Source organism: Zingiber officinale, chromosome 3B, assembly GCF_018446385.1.
Source record: "Zingiber officinale cultivar Zhangliang chromosome 3B, Zo_v1.1, whole genome shotgun sequence".
Taxonomy (NCBI): domain Eukaryota; kingdom Viridiplantae; phylum Streptophyta; class Magnoliopsida; order Zingiberales; family Zingiberaceae; genus Zingiber; species Zingiber officinale.
The window spans coordinates 1,772,169-1,795,990 of record NC_055991.1 but is presented as its reverse complement, the minus strand read 5'-3'; the positions used below and the strand labels follow the sequence as shown (position 1 = coordinate 1,795,990).

General features: G+C 41.1%; 4 protein-coding genes across 4 annotated transcripts; 1 reads left to right on the top strand and 3 right to left on the bottom strand.

Annotated features, from left to right (window-relative positions):
* Positions 1-89: 89 nt before the first annotated feature.
* On the bottom strand, positions 90-8,364 carry LOC122055465 (calcium-dependent lipid-binding protein-like). The gene is made up of 11 exons (XM_042616920.1): positions 8,008-8,364; positions 7,146-7,247; positions 6,491-6,541; positions 5,889-6,009; positions 5,145-5,263; positions 4,948-5,046; positions 4,341-4,421; positions 4,156-4,241; positions 3,185-3,410; positions 1,960-2,127; positions 90-684 (listed from the first exon to the last, which is right to left on the bottom strand). The coding sequence occupies exons 1-11, from the start codon at positions 8,110-8,112 to the stop codon at positions 310-312; spliced, it is 1,533 nt and encodes a 510-aa protein (XP_042472854.1). The 5' UTR covers positions 8,113-8,364; the 3' UTR covers positions 90-309.
* Positions 8,365-8,572: 208 nt separating this feature from the next.
* LOC122055466 (protein disulfide-isomerase LQY1, chloroplastic-like) lies at positions 8,573-11,748 on the top strand. The gene is made up of 5 exons (XM_042616921.1): positions 8,573-8,864; positions 8,945-9,028; positions 9,099-9,150; positions 10,682-10,835; positions 11,522-11,748. Exons 1-5 carry the CDS (start codon positions 8,703-8,705, stop codon positions 11,541-11,543), a joined length of 474 nt encoding a protein of 157 aa, XP_042472855.1. The 5' UTR covers positions 8,573-8,702; the 3' UTR covers positions 11,544-11,748.
* LOC122055464 (putative wall-associated receptor kinase-like 16) lies at positions 11,681-14,176 on the bottom strand. Its single transcript, XM_042616919.1, has 2 exons — positions 13,082-14,176; positions 11,681-13,016 (listed from the first exon to the last, which is right to left on the bottom strand). Exons 1-2 carry the CDS (start codon positions 14,127-14,129, stop codon positions 11,923-11,925), a joined length of 2,142 nt encoding a protein of 713 aa, XP_042472853.1. The 5' UTR covers positions 14,130-14,176; the 3' UTR covers positions 11,681-11,922.
* Positions 14,177-20,853: 6,677 nt separating this feature from the next.
* LOC122055462 (putative wall-associated receptor kinase-like 16) lies at positions 20,854-23,362 on the bottom strand. The gene is made up of 2 exons (XM_042616914.1): positions 22,260-23,362; positions 20,854-22,189 (listed from the first exon to the last, which is right to left on the bottom strand). Exons 1-2 carry the CDS (start codon positions 23,305-23,307, stop codon positions 21,096-21,098), a joined length of 2,142 nt encoding a protein of 713 aa, XP_042472848.1. The 5' UTR covers positions 23,308-23,362; the 3' UTR covers positions 20,854-21,095.
* Positions 23,363-23,822: the final 460 nt, after the last annotated feature.

Sequence of the window (23,822 nt, the reverse complement as noted above, 5' to 3'; positions counted from 1 at the left end):
AGTAGTGGGTGCCATATTAAAAACGTTGTAGATATCGTTGTTAATTTTTTGCTTAGGAAATTTTTTGACAGGATCGGTTGTCCCAAAGGTTGACAAGGAAATTTTTTAGACTATTAATATTACAACTGTTTACAACTCGGTTCATGTTTAGTTACTCCAGACACTTGGGAAATTGAACCACTTCAGCAATTAATATTACATCGAAGAACGAAGATCGAACCTCGGACTCTCAACAGCTACGAATTGAACATTTGCACATATGACACTGTTTGTTGCATCGACTGCCATCCGTGAAGAAATTTGAGGTTTTCAACTTGCACTCGCATCAGTGTGGCCGTTCTTCTTGGAGCTGCTGAACTGGCTCGTCACATTCTTGCCCATGAACTTCCCGGCTCTGCCCACGGCGCCGAGCCCACTCCCGACCAGCCCGACGCCAGCGCCGAGGCCGGAGCCAACCAGACCGACGCCTGCACCGATACCGGAGCCGACCAGCCCGGCGCCTGCTCCGATGCCGGTGCCGACCAGCCCGACCCCTGAACCGACTAGGGAAGCTGCGCCGCCGAGTGCGTCCATCGTGCTTCCGATGAGCCCAGCTTCCTTCATTTTCTTCCTCTCCTCCAAAATCCTCTTTTCTTCCTCCAGCGCCGCCAGCTGCTCCTCCTTTGTGAATGGATGGTACAGTACCTAAAGATGGAAGGTTATGGAAACTTCAACAAACTAGTGTAATATATTACAGTTACCACTTTTAATCAATCAATCAATTCTTTCAAAAATAATAAATCTGTCACCTGCCATGTAACAAAATAATAAATCTATCTCATTGATGAATATCATTAATAATCTATAACTTACGACCAATCATCTCCTTTGTCCATTTTTAAAAGATGTATTTAACTTTTAAATTTTTTTATCGGACGCACTTATTTTCTATTTTACTCCTCCCATCAACTAGTGCTACATTCAAAAAACATCTGGTATTACATTTTAAACATCAACATCACCATAGTGTTGTATTTTAAAAACCAAGATCAATGTTGTATTTTGAAAACCAACATCACACTAGTACTAATTTTAAAATGCAACACGAGTGTTGTTGTTTGAATACAACATCATAGTAATTTACGGAAGGAGTAAAATAAGAAACAGATAATTTTAAATGCGCATAGATTTGTTATAGATTTATCAGAAATCGTTATGGTACATATCTTATAATATAAAAATGTTGGATAAGTAGAAATTTGTGTATGATTTTCTTATAAATTCTAATCTAGTTGACTTTCTCTTTGACCTTACTATTCTGACGTTAATGTTTAATATTGAAACTTGATTGTTATAATGATAGGAACATACTTGCTATTAAGGTTTCAAACTAGTGCCATGGGTAATTTATTAGGTTCCAAAATGAGAGTTAAAACAGTGACAACCCAGCAAACAATTTTGGGGGCGTTGACATGAAATACACTGATGGTATTTAATGTCCCAACCTTTTCTGATGACAAATATGTTTTAATAACTAGCCAAATTCAACCATTAATTTAAAATGCTTTAAACTAAGTTGATAGTAGTATACTCATTTAAGATTATAAAGTTCTTTATTAGTTCACAATTCACAACATGGACTAAGTTATAGAGTGTAATTGTTACACTTACTTAGGGCTTGATGTTGTTCCAAATCCTACTCAGCTTAAAATCATCTACAATCAATAATAGTGTGTAAGGTCCAACAGTATAGGTACACTCTCAGACGAGTAGAATTTTCCAACATTTCATCGTGCCTATAATTAGATCTACTATGATATCAATTATTATGACATATTTAAATAAGTGATCTGACCAATTAAGTTGTCAAGCACGACTAGTAGTCCAAAGTATGTAAACAAATAATTTCCCGATTAGAACTAATAAAGCTTCCCACGAGTAATTAGTAATCGTTGTAGATTGAAGCAAGCATATACTGACCTTTATGGTAAGACTCCCTCTGTCCTTTTTATCCTTGACCTTTAGTGTATCTAGTGATGCAAGCAAGTTTAGTTCAATTTCTTTTGTGACATCAGGTTCCAATTCTTGCAAGCCTAATTTTGCGATACCCATTTTTTTGTCTTGTTGAAGATTATCTTCATCGTAAACCTGGAAAATCAAGAAGCAAACTTTAGTGAAGAAGGAAGTTCTCTTTGGCAAAACAAGGCATCTATCAACACGTGAAGGAACAACTATCAAGCATGTATAGAAAGCATCGAGCATTTGTAGTCATTACAAGGAAAAAATAACGTGCTAACAATAAGAAGTTAATTACTTAATTGTTAATCATTTTTCCCGTTTATATGACACAGCAATGTTTGCTATACAGGAACTTGCTGGACAGTCCTCTCAGTAAATCATGGTGCTGACAGCCCAATTATAAAATAGACAGCCAAGATGAAGGGCAGAATTACATGTAGGAACATAGGACACATATTTGGTGTCCCTTTGAGTAGAAAATCTTAGTTTCTCCACAGGTCGACACATTTGTGTTGCTAAAGAGGAAAAAAAGAGAGAGACAAGTTTCATGTGTAGCATTGAAACTTAAACTCTGCCAGTGACCAACAACACATCCTAACAAAGATGTTCCCAAAGGTTTCAGTTTCAACTCAGGCTAAGCTCAAGGTCGGGTGGTGAGGTTTTACTAACAAACCAACATAGGGGGAAAAAAATAGCAACAGAAGAATCGAAAGCAAACTTCAGTTGCACATATGTTAAAGCAGAACTGGTTTCTTCTACTCTTGTTTTACTTTATCAAATGCAGTAATAACAGGAACGAACTAAAGGTGGCATGACAAGTGCAGCTTTAACACTTGTGATAAAAGATGGATGAGCAAATAATATATCATGGTAAAGCAATTGCAATTTGGATACTTTTTACATTGCTTGTAGCCTTGTACATTAATATAGATTTGGAAAGAGGTTATCAAAAGCGTTGTCAAGTGGACAGAATGGCAATGGACTGAGATATAAATATATATAGTATGTCAATGGAATTGTTTTCATTGGCATAATAATAAAATACCTAGTAAAGCATTATGCATCACAAGAAACTAAACCTTTGCCTGTTCATCCAGATACTCTCTACTCCCATCTTTGCTTTACATTGATGTATTATGAGACAAGATCTACCATGTATTTGAAGGAGTTAGATATAAAAATGTACCTCAAAAATAATAGATTGTGTTTCCTTGTCTTCAGCAAGCAGTTCAAATGTTTCATTCCATACAGGACTGAGATTGTCGTCGACTACCTTTGTTTTCACTTTGAATACTGGGCGAACATATAAAACCACATATGGATCAGATTTTCCCACTAATTCTTGATTCTTTAGACTATTTGCTCTGACAACTGTTACTGTGAGTTTTCCTTGTGGTTTAAGCTCTAGCTCGCTGCACAACATCATTAACATATCAGTTCATCATAAGAGTAGACAAAACCTACAGCACTACTAGTTTATTAATTTCTGGTTGATTAGAAGATAAAACAATTTTTTTTTTTCTGAATGTACCTCTAGGACATAAAAGGTATAGATCTAGTTGAATGTCATTCTTGAAATTGAAAGTACACATAAAATATGACATGACACACATGGTTATCCAAATTTAATTAACAATTTTAATTGAGGAGAGTAACTACTATAGATTCTTTTTTTGTTGGTTTTGACTTTAGCTAAGGATTAGATAGAAACAAAGGTTGTTGATTAAGTTAAATGGAGTAAGAAAAAAAAACCTTACAGTAACTAATCTTTGTAGCAAACCTCAAAATATTTAGTTGTATGAAGGAACAAATAGAATGGATATGAACATACGATCAAGTTAGAAGTTGAAGTGGAAAATAGCATTGAAGATTTTGGTGATCATCACATTCAGATTTTTTAAAACAATTTGATGCTAATAGAATTTCAACTAACTGAAAGATAACAAAGAGAAGCGAAATATGACAGGAACAAGATAGTCTACAAAGAATCTCAACCAGAGAAGATTGGTTACACAGAGAGATAAACAAAAAAATAAACGATGTACACACTATAACTTGGTAAGGCAAGCATAAAAGTCCAATATAGCTTTCAGCGAAATGTACTACAAAGTACAACAAAAAAAACACATGATAAACATATAAAAACAGAGATAGTACCTAACATCAACATCTACTCCACCGAGTGGAACAACAATTCTGTGGGGCCATTCAAGCATGTCAGTGACAATTGAAGTGACAGTATCCTACAAATCAAATAGAGAACGAACTTCCTCATTATTTATTTTGATAATTAGAAAATTTATACCAAGTTTTCTTAACAGAAGATATGGAATTCTAATTACATCAATCATGTCTGAAAGGCCAGGAATTGCAGTGAGGCTCCCTCCGACAGCCTTCAATGTATAATCTATTCTAGGCTTTGGCTGAAAGGGGAAGCTTCAAGTCAATATAAACTTGATATTCAAAGTTGTGTACATCAGTTATATGCAAACATGCAGAAGCAATATCTGGTGAAAATGCCTTCATAATACAATAGGAATAGTGCAAAGTTAACCACATTTCACAGCTTGGATATCTTTTCCATCTGCCAACTACATCAAATTTTCACCATTTTTTTTCATAGAACAAATCTATGCTAACAATTTTATTAGGACTTTTAACAACAAAAGAAAATAACATTAGGATTGTTATCTATTTTACGTCCAAAACTTGGGATGCCATATCGCAGTTCAAATAAGTGCTCCAAAATCCAAGCTACGTATCATCATTTAAAACACTAATAACTAAATAGTCATTGCCTGGAATTTGTCAAAGTTTAGCAACGAAATTAGTCCCAAACTTGAATATATTTGGTAGTTGTCTAGAATAATAACAAAGGTTGTTTTAGACAATGATTATAAACTGAAGCCACCAATATACCATAACAGTGCAATTAATATTTAAGCATACCTCAGCAAGAAGTGCAACAACAACAGCAGAAATGCAGGGTATCTCTTCAGAAAGTTGAAATATAACACGAATGACCGTAAAGACCTGGAGATCTTTTAACTACAACCAGCAAAATGAAGCAGCACATAAAATATCATAAGGCACAATGATAATCAAGGGCTACAGAAATTCTTAGAAAATTATAATCAACTATTAACCTGAATAGGAAGTGATGCAACAAGTGCTTCAACTGCAAGAATTATGCTTAAATCTCCACCCCATCGGAAATCTATATCCATTGTAATTTGACTTTGCTTGAGACTTTGAACTCGGATACCTTTGTAAAAGATAAATACATCAACTACAATGTACAACATAATTCAGGCTGAATAGCTCATCTGTACAGGATTATGTTGTTTTAGAAATATCCTTTTTCTGAATAAAAAATCGGAATAGTCAAGATGAAAAAGAATCATAGAAAACAGCAAGCTTTCAGGTTGGAAATTAGGAATCAATTAAAATAGACCCATACAGGCATAAGTTTTGATTCACTGTAAATAGGTAAATTAAGCCAGGAAGCTTAATGGAAAGAATTAGGAAAGTACAATTCATTAACTTAGTTTGTTTAAAGAAAATAAGAAGAAGAAAACAGTCATATATACCTCCCATTTTGGGACAACTAATCAGTATTTCACTGTGAAAACAAGAACGGACTAGACGGTAAAATTAATTCACAAACTGTTAGTGAGAACAAACACTACGTTAACACTAAGAGTTATATTTTAAGCAACAGGACAATAAGCACAACGTAACAACATTATTCTAATAATTAAGGAAGCATATAGAAAATCATTAGAAATATAGACTTGATTGGACAATGAAACTACAATGTTTAACAATTAAGGAAGCATATATAAATTTATTAGAATATACAGATACTTAAAATTGAAACCTAAACAAACCTTCAATTTTAGGTGGCACTGTCCCGAGAGATAGCTTGCTAAACTTAAGTGAAGTTATTCCTGCAGGACGGTAATCATCCAGTAATGGTTCAACTGTTTCCCTAATTACCAGTGTTGCTGCCTATGACCATGTAAAACCTATAAGTTAGCATGCAAGTAGAATTTGGCTGATTCAAATTCAAACACTAGCAACCAGAAAGCAAAAGATATATACTATTGGATAAAAATAAAATAGATTAAAAAAATTCAAAAACCCATAAATAAACAAAAAAATCTATGGCAGTAGAGTAGCAGACGCTGTTCACAGTCAATTACAAAAGGAAACACGAATTTACATTTGTAGATTCAGATCACAGTCAATTGTGTATTCTACTTGTCAAAGAATGACTAATTTCCTTTTTCACAGCGTGATATTTATAGCTGAAATTACCATAACCACCAACCCATTAAAAAAATAGAGCATCCAAAAGAAATGAGGTTATCAGTATTGCTAATCACAAACTCAGAATAACTCTTACAAATAGAATGAAAGATATTTTAATGGAGAAATTGTTAGAATAGAAGTAGAGCTCTAAACAAAAAAAAAAAATCACAAAGCTTACATCTGCAATATAAGGCCACAATTTACCCAACATCTTGTTTAGCCATTTCACCTGAAGAAAAAAACAGAAATGTAAATTAAATTTATTGAAGATACTCGTGTAAAACTGAACAAAGTAAAATAGAACAATCAAATGCATATACTGTAGAGAGAAAAAACATTTTCATACTACCTAGGATGCCTTAAGGCTATAACAAATCTATTTGATCTCATTGAAAAAGTGAAATAACTATTAGGAGAAGAAAAATACAAATGGTCTAATTTTGTGACTAGAACTGACTAGGGCAGGTAGTGGTTTCTGGGATAGGGAGCTTGCATAAGGTGCAACTCCTAGCAAGATAATTTGTACCTAGTATATGTAGTGACACAATAACCTGGTAGTTTGTTCAGCAACAGATGAGTCCCAGTCGCAACATCAAGCTGCAAAACCCCTTCATCCTTAGATCTAGGAGCCTTAAATGATTATCGAGACTTTTTCATATTATATTGTCTATGTTAAATAGCATTCCACCTCAACCATAATAACAACTAATAAGCCATGTTATGCATCACGTCAATATTCCAGGATATCCGTCCAGGATCATCATTTTAACATTTCAGGTGTATAACTACAGAAAAATCTTAAAAAAAGATAATCTTTATTTTGTTGCAATAACCTGTTCAAATGCAGGAAATGAAATCCATTCAGGGTAATTATCACCACAAAGTTTCTTCAGGTCATCCCTTGTTAGAGACCCAAGAAGTTTTATGTCAGCAGCCTGTAGGAAAGTGAATGTGAGCAACAGATTAAAAGCGTTAATCCAAAAATTAAATTTCATGCCGCTGCAATTACTAGCTAACCTAAACATGAATATCAAATCAATTTCTCCTGTGAAATAGAAACTTGACAACAAGCAGAGTAAACCATAGAGCCATCATGATAAAAAAAAAAAAAAACTCTTGACTTGATTATTTCTAGCTTGGCGCTTGTTGAAACTCAGTCACCAAGTCCTAGAGTCATTTGATTGCAGTACAATGATTTGCTAGGATTTCCAACTTGTCATGAAACGATTAATTCTTTCAGCAGTTGGGAACAAGGAGAGCATTGACCAATAGTTGAGCAGGGAATGACAGGTAACTCTCTCACTTTTCCCAAAAACTTCCGACAAGTGTGTTGAAGGACTGGCTAAAGAAGAATTCAGACTGGCAAATAGAAATTACTTTTTGCAGAATTGCAGAGATGATTCTCAATCAAAAAGGAAGACCTATCATCAGGTTCATCTGCAGCGAGAAAAAGGTCAGACCCACGACTTAACACCAGTAAATTCCCTGTCACTTCTGTCAATTCAACTAGAATGAGAGAGACAGAAGACTTATGAGCCATTCATGTCAATCAAAAGAACCAAATTTCCGTCGCAATTCCAGATCCAAAAAGACACTACACTAAAACATCAAAAAAAAAAAAAAAAGGCCGACGAGGTATTGAAACTACCCAAGATCCCCGGGGAATGAAAGAGAAAAAAAAAACAAAATTCTCACCTTGGAGACGCGCTTAGAGCTGCGACGCCTCATCATGCGTGCCCACCCGGCCATCAACGCGATCCCGACAATCGCCCCCATGACCAACCCAGAGAGCAGCCCCATCCCCGCCTTCCGCCTCTCCTCTCACGAATTCCAGCAAAACCACCTACCTATCCAATCGAAGAACAACCCGATCGGATCGGGAAGTCGTACGAGATCCGATCCTTTGCCGACGGGAAACCTAATGAAATCGAAGCGTTACGGAAGGAAGGAAGGAAGCGACGGAAGAGTGGAAGGGAAGTCGACTAGTCGAGTGAGTTGTCGGCGTTATGAGATGGAAAGGAAACAGAGAGGCATCGGATGGCGTTGCTTTGAAGGAGCGGGAAGAGAGGATAATAAATGGGTCCACGAGATCATTTATGTGTAATTATTATTCAAATAATGGCAGTTTAAATGGTACTTAATAATTAATTAAACATCCGAAAACATAAAATAAAATTAATTAGAATTATTGATATTGGGCATCCAATCAAATACTGACGCGACGGCTGTCGGGCCCGATCAGTTCATATGAGTGGTGCGTACTCGCTTGCTATTCGCACGTCATCGTCCTGAATCCTGATCCTCAACGTGTGGCCGGAGACGATCGAAGCCAGATCCAGAAAAGGGCCACTGCGGCGGCCGACGGCAGTCGATCGCCACCGTCGCTCGCAATGGCTTTGGCGCCGCCCGTCGTTGCCACCCTCTGCCCTTCCTTCTTCGCCTCCCCCTCCGCCCACCCCCGGCTCACCTTCCCACCTAATCCCCCGGCGATTCGCCACCGTCCTCCCGCCTCGTACCCCCGCGTTCGAGCCCTCGACCTGGACCAGGACACGGTAATCCCCTCTTCCGTTTCATCTCCCAAATGAGGGGCCCTAGCGATGGCCGGTCGTAACGCGTTTGTTCTGTGCTTTAGCTCGTCGCGATCTCCGTGGGGGTTGTGAGTGTTGCGGTGGGGATTGCTATACCCGTGTTCTACGAGTCTCAGATTGATAATGCGGTAAGTTTTGTCGTGGATGTTCAATTGGGCTGGGATGCTGTGATGGTGAAATTTTTTGTTGGATTTGCAGGCTAAGCGGGAGAATTCCCAGCCTTGTTTTCCTTGCAATGGATCCGGCGCTCGTAAGTACTGAACACCATATTTTACAATTTCTTTCATTGTAATCGTAGCTTTTGGCTTAGTATGGTGGTAAGTGAGCTAGATTGGCTCGGGAGTCGACTCCACCTTGTGGTCAAGAACAAGAAAAAATTGAAGTTCTTGGCTAGATATATGCAGTTGGTTATCTGTTTTTTCTGGTTCAATTTATGCTCTTTTATTCATCTGCTGGTTTTGAAATGGCAGTAAGTCAATTTTGTTTTTTCAGAATAGTTATGATCAAGATTGAATAATAAGAAATTTTAAGAAGTTCCATATGCATCATTCACTCATTTCCATTTACAACAAAATACTCAATTGCCTAATGTACATGAAATTTTGCTTACATGAAATTTTGCTAAGCCCCCAGTGAAATATGGGATGCTGTAAATGGAGCTTCTCTGTTCTCAAGCACTGGTTTCACTGGTTTGAAAGGAAACTAAGAACTAATGCCTAATCTAGATTCACTAAGAAGACATAAATGCCATGTAAAGTCTATTCTCTAGCACTTAGAATGAGGTTCTTAGCCGATTGGTGTTTATGGTTCACAAGAATTTTGTATGGATGATGAGTAGTAAATCTTGTAAAACCTCAGTGAAGACTAGAATCCTGTTAAATAGGAAAGTTGAAAATTTTCGAAACAAGTCTGCTGAGTATTGAAGAATTGAAAATTTTTAAAATTCCAAATGCACTCTGCATTTTTATTCATCACAAAATGCTCGATTGTGATAATATTGATGAAATTTTGAAGGCCTTGGAGAAGACTATGATCCTATAAATAGAGCTTCTCTGTTACAAAGGCTTTTTCTGAAAGGAAAACTACAGATAAAAATTGCTAATGTAGGTTTATTAAGTATAAATAAAAAGGCAATGTTATTGATGGTTTGCAGGTGTTTTATATGGAATCATGAATTTGCATAACTAACAAATGAGGATTGGGTATTTAAAAAACAATGTAGGATAGGAATGTACAAAATGATGATCTGCAAATCATCTGTTTGTTTTGGTGCTTGTGAAATTTCATTACATAGTTATCTTGCTCTCACTACAAAATGTTTGAAAGAGGATACTGTAAGAATGGATTCCTTGCTAAGCTACCGACAGTTATAATCCTTTTTTCTTTAAAAGCAACACAATGTTCAATCGCCAACATTAGATCTACCATTGTGAGAAAATTGTATTTTCTTTTTATCTAAACCAGTACTCTAGTAATTTAAACATTTCTTATCAGTGTAATCTCTACTCCAGTGTTAGTTGGTCCTCCCGAGGTAATTCTAGACTCAATGATCTCTAATCTCTTTCACTAAATAAAATTTCAAGTACATCAATAATTGAGTTTGTGTAAGAATAGCGATTCATTTTAATGCTTAAGAACATATTTGATTAATGGACAAGTTTGTTTTCTTGGAAGTGAAATGGCTAGGATTCACTTTATCAATTAGTGTTTTTTGGTTGTTTAGTTGATGCTCACAGACCGCACATCCATACTTCAGTTGAGCTGGAATTGGTTTCTTTCAGAACAATGCAGATTTTGCACTGGAAGTGGCAAGATCAGTGTAGCATTAGGAGGTGAAAATGAAGTCTCACAGTGCATCAACTGTGATGGTGCTGGTACCTTAACCTGCACTACTTGTCAAGGCACAGGAATCCAACCACGATATCTTGATCGAAGGTATTCCGTTAATCATCATCATATGCTGCAATATCATTTGGATATTATCCTGTTGCTAAAAGCACTAGGTGAAAATGACACTTGATTCCTAGTCTTTGACAGCACATTCTGTTATTGCTATTATATGTTCATTTATACACATCCAACCAACAGATGATCAAGAGTTCGAGAAAAAAAATTATCAAGTAAATTGGCAATTGCAGATGAACAATTCTCCTATGCATATTATTAAAGAACTCCAAGTCGTATCTTATTAGTGCACTTGCAGAACTGAAAAAAAAAATCTTTCTTCAGTTGATAAAATGTTTAAGCAACATGGATATTCGAATTCAGACACATATGGTCAGTGTGAGTATGCCTACGCATTCTCCCAGGTTGTGTCAGTTAGGAAGGAACAATGTTGGCAGTATTGATCAGCAACTCTCTGATTAGAAGGTTCTGATGTCGGAATAAGTTATTGTTGCTATTAACATTTAGTTACCAATAACAGTAAAATTTATTGTTATTTAAGGATTTCCAAAATTTGTGAGCCTAACAAAACAATTTGCTTAGGCGCGGAATGAAACTCACAATTTTACTTTGATTTCATTTATCAGCTTTTAGTTATAGATACTTGCCTCTAAACTTCTGCTTACCAAATTTGAGTCAGCATCTCTGAAATATTTGTTTCTCTTGTTTTCCATTAGAGAGTTCAAGGATGATGATTGATGCCATTTCTTCCGGTGACTGAAAAAGTGAGGACGTGATTTAGTTTGAAGGCCAACGTAACAATGCAACAGAATTCATATATATTCTAGTATAAAAATATATGCCTTTGTCACTATTTTATCTCTATTTGTGCAGCCTTTAATGTAACTCTCTCCAAACAAATCATTCTTTTTTTCACTATCGTAATCCAGAGTTCATACATATATATGATCTTTTATGCAGTAAAACACTAAATATATGATCTTTATTGCTGGACTAAACACTTAATGCATATATATCTCTATAATGGTGCATTTCATTCTTCACAAAACTGAGGTGAAGGAGCTGTTCTTGATAGTAATTTTGTCCTGTTTGTTCTTGATGTGCATCATCATCTTCGTCAATCTCTTCCAAGTAAACTCGCTTCCTCCTCCAGATCAAGACGCATCCACGGATGTTCTCTCCACCTCCTCAACCTCTGCAACGCCTCTGCCACCTCCCTCATCGCCGGCCTCTCCTCCCTCGTCATCCGCAAGCAACACCTCGCCAGCTCTGCAACGTCCCTGATCACGTACTCTGCTTCTCTTCCCTCCGTCACCAGGACTTGCTCATCCACCACCTCCGCCAGTCGCCCCTTCTCCATTGCTTTCGCAAAGCTCGCCGCCAAGCACCGATCCTCCTCCGGCCTCTCGAAGCACAACGCCTTCCTCCTCGTGAGCAGCTCCAGCAGCACCACCCCGAAGCTGTACACGTCGCTCTTCTCCGTCAACTGGCTCGTCACCATGTACTCCGGGTCCAAGTACCCGCACGTCCCCTGCACCAGCGTCGCCAGTTGCACCTCGTCGGTCGGCGCCAGCCTCGACGCTCCAAAATCCGACACCTTCGCCGAGAAATCCCAGTCCAGCAGCACATTGGCCGACTTCACGTCGCCGTGGATGATCGGCGGCGACGCAGATGAGTGCAGGTACGCGAGTGCCTCCGCAGCCTCCGCCGCCAGCTTCAGCCTCGTGTCAATGGAGATCGCCTCTTTCCGGTGGATGAAGCCGTAGAGGGTGCCGTTGGGTACGTACTCGTAGACCAACATCGGCACCTCGACCTCCAAGCAACACCCTAAAATCTTGACCACGTTCTTGTGGTTGAGCTGCGAGAGGATGAGCAGCTCCTGCGCGAACTCCTTCCGCTGCCCCTCGTCCATCACCTTGGACTTCTTGATCGCCACCTCGGTCCGGTCGTCGAGCACGCCCTTGTACACCGTCCCGTGGCCGCCGGTGCCGAGGACGCGGTCGTCGTCGAAACCGTTCGTCGCCTTCTCCAGTTCCTTCTCTGCAAAGATCCTAAACCCGATGCTCTGTTTAGCAGTGATGCTCTTTTGCAGGAGGAGGCCGCCGTTTTGCTCGAAGAATCTGCGTTTCGTCTCGATGAGCCTTCGCCTTTTGGATCCCAAGTACGCCATCAGAGACAGCAGGAGGAGGAAGAGCACGCCGACGCCGGCACCTGCAAGTGAAGTGTTGATCAAGAAGAGAAGCTCTGCGTCAGGTATGGATTCTCTGCTTGAGTACCAGTGACGATTTTGAGAGCGAGCGTGAAGCTATCCTTCGATCGGCAGCCATGTTCTCGAGTAGGATCGCCTTCTTGTCCCGATGGACACGAGCAAACATAGCTTCCATTATTGTTCGTGCACTGGCCGTAGCAGGGGAACTCCTCTTTAAGGTCGCACTCGTTGATATCTTGACATCCGCCGGCGAGGTATGGATTGCCCCGGTACCCCGTGGAGCAGTTGCAGAGGTACCCTTCTCCATTCGTCGTCTCGTAGCACTCGTTGTTGTCACTCCGGCAGGCATAAGTCGACGTGTTCCTCCTCGCCGCCTCACAGCTCGTGGCAGGAGTTCTCACGGCCCAGTCCAGCGCCACCGGCGTCGTGAACCCTCCCATGTCACTCATCCTCGCCTCTGCCGCCCGGAACTGGAACTTGTCGTTGTCGATGAGGAACCAGTAGCTGCAGGGGCTGAAATCCACCACCAGTGACTTGTTGAACCTGTCATCGGAGTACGGCTCGTAGTACCACACATCCTTCGGAACCGGCGACCGGCAACAACCAACACCGTAGCAGGCCCCGTCAACGACAACGCTCTCCCGGCGGCAGAGCGATACGCAGCCGCTAGCGTAGTAGCCCTGGGGGTCGAAGAAGGCGGCGAAGGTGTTGCATCCGATCGCAGCGAAGGTGTTGCGGGTGGAGAGTCGGTAGGGGTTGCCGGGGCCGGTCGCGAAGTAGGGGGCCCGTTGGTCGATGACGTCGCCGGTGGCGTTGTAGCACTTCCAGCTCGCGTTGAGCTGGATGGTGACCTCCGGCGGGTCGAGGGAGATGGAGTCGATCTCGTAGTTTGAGATGAAGAGTCTGGTGCCATTACAGATGAGTTGGAAGCTTTCGAGGGCACAACCGGCGCCGATGCCAAATGGGTAAGGGACGGTGATGTCGCCGCACTTCGCCGGGCAACCAGGCAACGTCGTGATATTGCTCGCTGCCGCCGCCGTTGCTACTGTTGCTATCACAATTATGGGAAGAAGGAACGAATAATAAAAAGGCATACTCTGCTTCGTCTCCGCCATGGAATTACTCAAGTCTCAAACTGGGATGGATGCAGGCTGCAGCAGAGCCGTAGGCCTCTTAAAAGTGCGTGATAGAAACAGAGTTGAACAAGGAGGTGGAACCGTGGAAATGGTCAAGACGGATGGGCGGGGGCCGCCACTGCGCATTGACTAGAACGATTCGTCATGCCGATCCATTGAATAATGACCTGTTCAGTGTACCTTGTAAGTAAAGAGACATCCTTTTTCCCCCCTCCCCTGACACCCTCACCTACCAGCCCCATCCATTTTTTTTTTACTTTAATACCCCTTATGTCCACGTTTTTTTTTTTTACAAATTTTTATTTCTTTTTAATCAAATTTTTTTGAACAGTTTGATTTTTTAATAAGTTTTTATCAATTTTATTCTTTTTAAATAAATATTTATTATATATTTGCAATATTTTATTTAATTTTTAGTTATAAATTTTAATATTTCACCCACTCTCTTCCACCGATCATATTATTTATCTATATATTATTTTTTATTTCATTTATTTTTATTTTTTTTATTTCTTTATTAAGTATTTTTTCCGACAAGAATATCATACTGTTTTTATATTTATAATATGAAATCGGATCCTATGTCTCTAATTTTCTCTCTCCTTGTGTTTTACTCGTCGCCTCTAGCCCTCTACCGATGGCTTTTTGTCGTCGCCCCGACCAGAACTATACCTTAGGGGGATTGCCATCGACACGATCGACATCGGAATTTGGTCGAATTTGAGCAGGGATTCAGATCAACGGTGAAAGAAAATCTGCTCAGATCCGACTAAATTTCGGCGCTGATCGCATCGATGCGACCCCACTACATTCACCTTCCCCTTAGAATATAATTTTAATCGAGGCGACGACCGAGGGCCGCCGATGGTGCCATCGACGATGGGCTGAGGCAACGAGTGGGAACAGGGGCAGGTGATATTGGAATAGAGGATTAGATCTCTTGTAATCTTTTATTTTTTAATATTAATTTTAAGAATTATTATTTATAAAAAATTTAAAAGTAAAATATAGATAAAAAATAAAAAAATTGATGAAAAAATAATAAATAAAATTTATTTAAAAAATAAAACTAAAGAAGTAATAAAATTGGAAAAAATTAAAGAAGCAAATAAAATTAAAAAAAAAAAGAACTTGTTATTTAAGGAAAGAAGGGTTAAAAGGTCATTTAATAGGGAGAGAGAGGGGTGGACTGTCAAGGGACTGTCAAGGTCATTTAAATTATTTTTTCCACCCCGACAGCACCCTCTCTCTCCCTGCTAAATGACACTTCTATCCTTCTTCTTTTTTTTTTTCTATTTTTACTTAATTTTTATTTAGTTTTTTAATTAATTTTATTTATTACTTTTATCAATACTTACATATTTTTTTAATTTTATTTAGTTTTTATTTCGTTTTATTTTTTAATCAGTTTTATTTATTATTTTTTATCATTTTTTTTAATTTTATTTATTTTTTATTTAATTTTATTTTTTCAATCAATTTAGTTTATTATTTAGTTTATTTTTTCAATTTTATTTATTTTTTATTTAGTTTTATTTTTTAATCAATTTTATTTATTATTATTTATGATTTTTTTTTATTTTATATAATTTTTAATATATGTCAGAATCTCTCCCTTCCTTCAAATTACCTTCCTAATTCGACACTTAAATTACCCCTATCCAAATCTTAACAGATGTCAAAATCTTCTCTCGCTTTAAATTATCCTTCCTTTCTAATTCTTGACATATGACACATGTCAAAATCTCTCACTTTTTTTAAATTACTCATCTTCCAACCATTGACACTTATCAAAACACCACTCTCTTTAAATTACCCCTCTTCAACGCTTAACATATGTCAGAACCTCTCATCTATTTAAATTACCCACCCTCAAATCCTTAACGCATGTCAAACACCACTCTCCCTTTAAACTACCCCTTTCAACCCTTGATAATGTCAAAATCTCTCCTCCCTTTAAATTACCCCCTTTCCCACTCTTGTCACATGTTAAAATCTTCTATCCCTTTAAATTATCTCAATTCCAACCTTTGACACATGTCAAAATCTTTCATCTCTTTAAATTATCGCTTTCTAACTTTTAACATATGTCGAAATTTTTCACTAGTATTTTTATTAATTTTAAATATATAATTTTTATTTTAATCCATATTTTTTTACTTTTTAAATTTTTTACAAATAATAACTTCTAAAATTTTCCACTAGTAAAATTTTTTCAATAAAATATTACAAACATAAAAAAAAAAAAATGATTGAACAGACAAAAAAAATAAAATGATTAAAAAATAAATTCAATAGATAAAAGAGAAAAAATGGACAATTGACTAAGAAAAGGATATAAGGGTCAAAAAGATTTGGTGGGCCCGGGAGGTGAGGGTCTAGGGAGGGGAAAAGCAGCTCTCACCTAAATGGATATGTAATTTTTAAATACTTTGGTTGCATAGTCCATTAAATATATAAAAATATTAAACTCAACCTCATTAATTATTTCTTAAATATCCATTTGATCTTATAATAATTTTCTACGCTTGATTTATCTAAAAGCGCGTGCGACGATTAATTCAGAAATTTAATATTATTTAGTTGTACTCTTCTTTGAAAAAAAAAAATCTACATATATATTATAGTTAAGATCAAATTATGAATGTCTGATGATAACTTAAATATCATATCATAACACTATAGCCTTAGGGAAGAAAATGTTTGTAAGAAGCTCGATGATTCAGCAACCGATGGCTATATGTGGTCGAAGGCGATGGCTGACTGAGCAGTAAAATCAAGCCATGTCGTCGAATGTGTGGTCGTGGGGTCATTGAGCACCAGAATAGAATTAGGGCCGTGTGGTCGGGTTAAGGCTGTGTGTCTACAAAACAGCAAAAGAAAGGAGATGGTATGATCATAAAGCAAGAACAAGTTCATGATGTCTTAAAGTTATAAAAGTAAGAACGAAGTCATATGATCAGAGCCGAGACTGTGCAACTATGACTGCACTGAGGCTGTGTGGTCGCTTAATGAGTCTGCGTCATGTGTCTGCTGAGGAATGAAGTCAGACCGTGTGGCTGAGGTCTTGCGGCCAATGGAAGACTAAGGTTGAGGCTGAGTTAAGTCACGGTCGAATCACCAAATTGTAGAAATTGATTCCCGACTGCCATTCAAATCACTAGAGAACGGTGCGACAACTGATAAGCCTTGTCGGTGAGTGGATGCATTGATCCGATCGGCCAGCTTATCGCTTCTCCAGTTTCCTCTGCGTGTGACCGGCACAAGATCTGCCACAGCAATTTGTACAAGTAAAGCATTAGACAGTGCAATAACAGTAATCAAGATGCAATTTTGATCTTATTTTTTACAAGAGAAAGAAAGTCGAAGAAGAAAGAGTTCCATGAACGGGCTAAAGTCTCATCCAACAATTGTACTCAAAATATATCATCCGAACTAAACTCAGATAAAGAGAGGCATCTCAAGAAAGTATGAAGCTCTGTCATCTGCTCAAGCTCTGCAGAAGAGCATCAAAACAAGCTCAGTAACAAAATCAAAGGGTGAACCCAGCAATAAAGATAGAAACACCACAACAATTGATTAGGATATGTGCACCTCTTTCAAGAGCACCATTCGCGAGCATTCTGAAACATGCGTAGCCATGGACTAGGCCCTCTCTTGTCGGCATCCCATTCCTTCGGAAACCATGGGAACTGCCACATCATAAAACACCTTTCAGGATGCGGCATAATGGCAAGGTGCCTTCCGTCGGGAGAACAAAGTGCCTTTCTCTGTTACAAAGGCTTTTCTGAAAGGAAAACTACAGATAAAAATTGCTAATGTAGGTTTATTAAGTATAAATAAAAAGGCATTGTTGTCGATGGTTTGCAAGTGTGTTATATGGAATCATGAACTTGCATAACTAACAAATGAGGATTGGGTATTTAAGAAACAATGTAGGATAGGAATGTACAAAATGATGATCTGCAAATCATCTGTTTGTTTTGGTGCTTGTGAAATTTCATTACATAGTTATCTTGCTCACTACAAAATGTTTGAAAGAGGATACTGTAAGAATGGATTCCTTGCTAAGCTACTGACAGTTATAACCCTTTTCTTTAAAAGCAACACAATGTTCAATCGCCAACACATTAGATCTTTCTTTTTATCTGAACCAGTACTCTAGTAATTTAAACATTTCTTATCAGTGTAATCTACTCCAGTGTTAGTTGGTCCGCCCGAGTTAATTCTAGACTCAATGATCTCTAATCTCTTTCACTAAATAAAATTTCAAGTACATCAATAATTGAGTTTGTTTAAGAATAGCGATTCATTTTAATGCTTAAGAACATATTTGATTCATGGACAAGTTTGTTTTCTTGGAAGTGAAATGGCTAGGATTCACTTTATCAGTTAGTGTTTTTTGGTTGTTTAGTTGATGCTCACAGACCGCACATCCATATGAATTAGGTGTTCAATAAATGCATCTGATGCTGTCTGGAAGCTGAGAAGACGAACCTGCCGGTGTGACGTGTCTGGAAGGTTGACCGCATCCCCATGACCCGGTCGATGATCTGTCCGCTACGTTGACCAGATCGTCAGAAGTCCTCTTCCGGTCAACTGTACCTGTATCCAGCGACCGGGTTCCCCCGGTCTCTGGTACCTCGGTGCTCGAGGCGAATCCCACATATGCATAAATATCCGGATAATAATAGAATATTGAAATAAATGCAAAGAAGGTACGAGAACGTACCCTGGCCCAGGGGGGCGCCCTCGGATGGATGGATGAGCTGGTCGTGTCGCCAATCGAGTCGTAGCGACCCGGAACAATACAGTGGCTCATAGGCCGGCACACGGCACACAGGCCGGATAACAACAATGGTACGAAGAATGAAGTACAACGGCACGATGGCCGGATCCACATCGGCTCACAAGCCGAACATAATCTTGGCGCGAAGGCCTAAATACGCAAACCTGAGCCCGTCGTATGACGGCTGCTTGTAGGGTGATGACGGCTGCCTGGGGGTGTCGGTGGCTGCGGCAGGAGCTGCCGGAGGTGACGGCGCTAGACGCCGGAGGCGCTGGCTGCCGAAGACGCGGGCTGCCAAAGGCGCTGTGGCAGTGGCCACCGTAGGAGATGCCGGTAGCGGCAGCCTCTGGAGGAGGCACATGGCCGGCGGGAGGCGCTGACGGCCACTGGAAGTCACGGCCGGCGGAGGCACTCACTGCCGGCAGTATGGGAGAGGTGTCCATGGTCGCTGGTGGCAACGGCGCTCACTGGCGGCAGCGGTGCGCGCTGGTGGCAGCCGCGCATGCTGACGGCGGCCAAGGGAATCGGCAGCTGTAGTCGCCGGAGGCGGAAGCAGCGCCTGTCGGGGGCGGCGGCGCGTTCTGGTGGCAACGGCGCTCACTGGCGGCAGCGGTGCTCGCTGACGGCAGCAGTGGTGGTGCTCCTCGTCGCCGTCCACCGGGTCTGTCGGGTGATGCCGTGAGGAGAAAGGAGGGTTGTGGTCGGAATCGCCAGGAGGAGAGGAAGGCAGTGGTGGCCGGCGCCGGCGAGAAGCGAGAAGGGGAGAAAATGCTTCTGTCCTTGCTCCGTTTGGCGGCGGCGGCTCTCTCCCACGAACCCCCCCTCTCTCTCCTCATGAACCGTCATCTCCCTTTCAAGCCCAAAACCTAATTTGATCCCAAATGTCTAAAATGCCCTCCACTTTCCTCCTAATTCCTTCTCTGCCCCTTACACAACCGGATCAGCATCCATACTTCAGTTGAGCTGGAATTGGTTTCTTTCAGAACAATGCAGATTTTGCACTGGAAGTGGCAAGATCACTATAGCGTTAGGAGGTGAAAATGAAGTCTCACAGTGCATCAACTGTGATGGTGCTGGTACCTTAACCTGCACTACTTGTCAAGGCACTGGAATCCAACCGCGATATCTTGATCGAAGGTATTCCTTTAATCATCATCATAAGCTGCAATATCATTTGGATATTATCCTGTTGCTAAAAGCACTAGGTGAAAATGACACTTGATTCCTAGAGTGCTTGTTCGAGAAAAAAATTTATCAAGTAAATTGGCAATTGCAGATGAACAATTCTCCTATGCATATTATTAAAGAACTCCAAGTCGTATCTTATTAGTGCACTTGTAGAACTGAAAAAAAAAAAATCTTTCTTCAGTTGATAAAATGTTTAAGCAACATGGTTATTATTCGAATTCAGACACATAGGTCAGTGTGAGTATGCCTACGCATGCTCCAAGGTTGTGTCAATTAGTAAGGAACAATGTTGGCAGTATTGATCAGCAACTCTCTGATTAGAAGGTTCTGATGTCGGAATAAGTTATTGTTGCTATTAACATTTAGTTACCAATAACAGTAAAATTTATTGTTATTTAAGGATTTCCAAAATTTGTGAGACTAACAAAACAATTTGCTTAGGCTCGGAATGAAACTCACAATTTTACTTTGATTTCATTTATCAGCTTTGAGTAATAGATACTTGCCTCTAAACTTCAGCTTACCAAATTTGAGTCAGCATCTCTGAAATATTTGTTTCTCTTGTTTTCCATTAGAGAGTTCAAGGATGATGATTGATGCCATTTCTTCCAGTGACTGAAAAAGTGAGGGCGTGATTTAGTTTGAAGGCCAACATAACAATGCAACAGAATTCATATATATAAAAATATATGCCTTTGTCACTATTTTATCTCTATTTGTGCAGCCTTTAATGTAACTCTCTCCAAACAAATCATTCTTTTTTTCACTATCGTAATCCAGAGTTCATACATATATATGATCTTTTATGCAGTAAAACACTAAATATATGATCTTTATTGCTGGACTAAACACTTAATGCATATATATCTCTATAATGGTACATTTCATTCTTCACAAAACTGAGGTGAAGGAGCTGTTCTTGATAGTAATTTTGTCCTGTTTGTTCTTGATGTGCATCATCATCTTCATCAATCTCTTCCAAGTAAACTCGCTTCCTCCTCCAGATCAAGACGCATCCACGGATGTTCTCTCCACCTCCTCAACCTCTGCAACGCCTCTGCCACCTCCCTCATCGCCGGCCTCTCCTCCCTCGTCATCCGCAAGCAACACCTCGCCAGCTCTGCAACGTCCCTGATCACGTACTCTGCTTCTCTTCCCTCCGTCACCAGGACTTGCTCATCCACCACCTCCGTCAGCCGCCCCTTCTCCATTGCCTTCGCAAAGCTCGCCGCCAAGCACCGATCCTCCTCCGGCCTCTCGAAGCACAACGCCTTCCTCCTCGTGAGCAGCTCCAGCAGCACCACCCCGAAGCTGTACACGTCGCTCTTCTCCGTCAACTGGCTCGTCACCATGTACTCCGGGTCCAAGTACCCGCACGTCCCCTGCACCAGCGTCGCCAGTTGCACCTCGTCGGTCGGCGCCAGCCTCGACGCTCCAAAATCCGACACCTTCGCCGAGAAATCCCAGTCCAGCAGCACATTGGCCGACTTCACGTCGCCGTGGATGATCGGCGGCGACGCAGATGAGTGCAGGTACGCGAGTGCCTCAGCAGCCTCCGCTGCCAGCTTCAGCCTCGTGTCAATGGAGATCGCCTCTTTCCGGTGGATGAAGCCGTACAGGGTGCCGTTGGGTACGTACTCGTAGACCAACATCGGCACCTCGACCTCCAAGCAACACCCTAAAATCTTGACCACGTTCTTGTGGTTGAGCTGCGAGAGGATGAGCAGCTCCTGCGCGAACTCCTTCCGCTGCCCCTCGTCCATCACCTTGGACTTCTTGATCGCCACCTCGGTCCGGTCGTCGAGCACGCCCTTGTACACCGTCCCGTGGCCGCCGGTGCCGAGGACGCGGTCGTCGTCGAAACCGTTCGTCGCCTTCTCCAGTTCCTTCTCTGCAAAGATCCTAAACCCGATGCTCTGTTTAGCAGTGATGCTCTTTTGCAGGAGGAGGCCGCCGTTTTGCTCGAAGAATCTGCGTTTCGTCTCGATGAGCCTTCGCCTTTTGGATCCCAAGTACGCCATCAGAGACAGCAGCAGGAGGAAGAGGACGCCGACGCCGGCACCTGCAAGTGAAGTGTTGATCAAGAAGAGAAGCTCTGCGTCAGGTATGGATTCTCTGCATCGATTGAGTACCAGTGACGATTTTGAGAGCGAGCGTGAAGCTATCCTTCGATCGGCAGCCATGTTCTCGAGTAGGATCGCCTTCTTGTCCCGATGGACACGAGCAAACATAGCTTCCATTATTGTTCGTGCACTGGCCGTAGCAGGGGAACTCCTCTTTAAGGTCGCACTCGTTGATATCTTGACATCCGCCGGCGAGGTATGGATTGCCCCGGTACCCCGTGGAGCAGTTGCAGAGGTACCCTTCTCCATTCGTCGTCTCGTAGCACTCGTTGTTGTCACTCCGGCAGGCATAAGTCGACATGTTCCTCCTCGCCGCCTCACAGCTCGTGGCAGGAGTTCTCACGGCCCAGTCCAGCGCCACCGGCGTCGTGAACCCTCCCCTGTCACTCATCCTCGCCTCTGCCGCCCGGAACTGGAACTTGTCGTTGTCGATGAGGAACCAGTAGCTGCAGGGGCTGAAATCCACCACCTGTGACTTGTTGAACCTGTCATCGGAGCACGGATGGTAGTACCGCACATCCTTAGGAACCGGCGACCGGCAACAACCAACGCCGTAGCAGGCCCCGTCGACGACAACGCTCTCCTGGTGGCAGAGCGACACGCAGCCGCTAGCAAAGTAGCCCTCGTAGTCGTCGAAGGCGGCGAAGGTGTTGCATCCGACAGCGGCGAAGGTGTTGCGGGTGGAGAGCCGATAGGGCTTGGTTAGGCCGGTCTCGAAGGAGGGAGACTCTTGGCCGACGACGTATCCGGTGGCGTTGTAGCACTTCCAGCTCGCGTTGAGCTGGATGGTGACCTCCGGCGGGTCGAGGGAGATGGAGTCGACCTCGTAGTTTGAGATGAAGAGTCTGGTGCCATTACAGGTGAGTTCGAAGCTTTCGAGGGCACAACCGGCGCCGATCCCAAATGGGTAAGGGACTGCGATGTCGCCGCACTTCGCCGGGCAACCAGGCAACGTCGTGATATTGCTCGCTGCCGCCGTCGTTGCTGCTGTTGCTATCACAATTAGGGGAAGAAGGAAAGAATAATAGAAAGGCATGCTCTGCTTCGTTTCCGTCATGGAATTACTCGAAGTCTCGCACTGCGATGGATGCAGTCATGCTGCAGAGACGTAGACGGTAGACCTCTTAAAGTTCGTGATAGAAACAGTTCAACGAGGAGTCAAGAAGGATGGGCGGAGGCCGCCGCCGCGTTGACTAGAACGATGCGTCCTGTCGATCCATTGAACGAACATTATAAAGCTCATTTTGTATTAGAAATGGTTATTATTAGCTGTCAATTAGGTAGCAGATATTATTAAGCTCTCTTCCCAAAAAGTTTCCTTAGTTTTTGTTCTATTTTTTTATGCTTCTATGTGTGTAATTCAAGGTAGTTTTTTTTTTGAGTTTTCATATTAAAAAAAGCTCCTCTGTTTCTTGGTCGTTTCCTTCACAAGTTGATTCTAGATCTTGAGCCAGCAAGAACTAGCTGTAGAGCTATTTTTTTGTTCACATGGTATCAGAGCACAAGGGCCGTAGGGATTGGTAGCTTCATGTGATAACAACTCTTGGTGAAGGATTCAGCCGGTGCCTCAAA

Coding starts and splice junctions, on each gene's coding strand:
- LOC122055466 (XM_042616921.1), top strand. CDS start 8,703: ATGGCTTTGGCGCCGCCCGTCGTTGCCACCCTCTGCCCTTCCTTCTTC. Junction 9,029..9,098: donor AGTCTCAGATTGATAATGCG/GTAAGTTTTGTC, acceptor TTGGATTTGCAG/GCTAAGCGGGAGAATTCCCA. Junction 9,151..10,681: donor TTGCAATGGATCCGGCGCTC/GTAAGTACTGAA, acceptor GGTTTCTTTCAG/AACAATGCAGATTTTGCACT.
- LOC122055464 (XM_042616919.1), bottom strand. CDS start 14,129: ATGGCGGAGACGAAGCAGAGTATGCCTTTTTATTATTCGTTCCTTCTT. Junction 13,017..13,081: donor CGCTCTCAAAATCGTCACTG/GTACTCAAGCAG, acceptor CTTCACTTGCAG/GTGCCGGCGTCGGCGTGCTC.
- LOC122055465 (XM_042616920.1), bottom strand. CDS start 8,112: ATGGGGCTGCTCTCTGGGTTGGTCATGGGGGCGATTGTCGGGATCGCG. Junction 6,542..7,145: donor CATTTCCTGCATTTGAACAG/GTTATTGCAACA, acceptor TTTTTTCTTCAG/GTGAAATGGCTAAACAAGAT. Junction 6,010..6,490: donor TGTGGCCTTATATTGCAGAT/GTAAGCTTTGTG, acceptor ACATGGTCATAG/GCAGCAACACTGGTAATTAG.
- LOC122055462 (XM_042616914.1), bottom strand. CDS start 23,307: ATGACGGAAACGAAGCAGAGCATGCCTTTCTATTATTCTTTCCTTCTT. Junction 22,190..22,259: donor CGCTCTCAAAATCGTCACTG/GTACTCAATCGA, acceptor CTTCACTTGCAG/GTGCCGGCGTCGGCGTCCTC.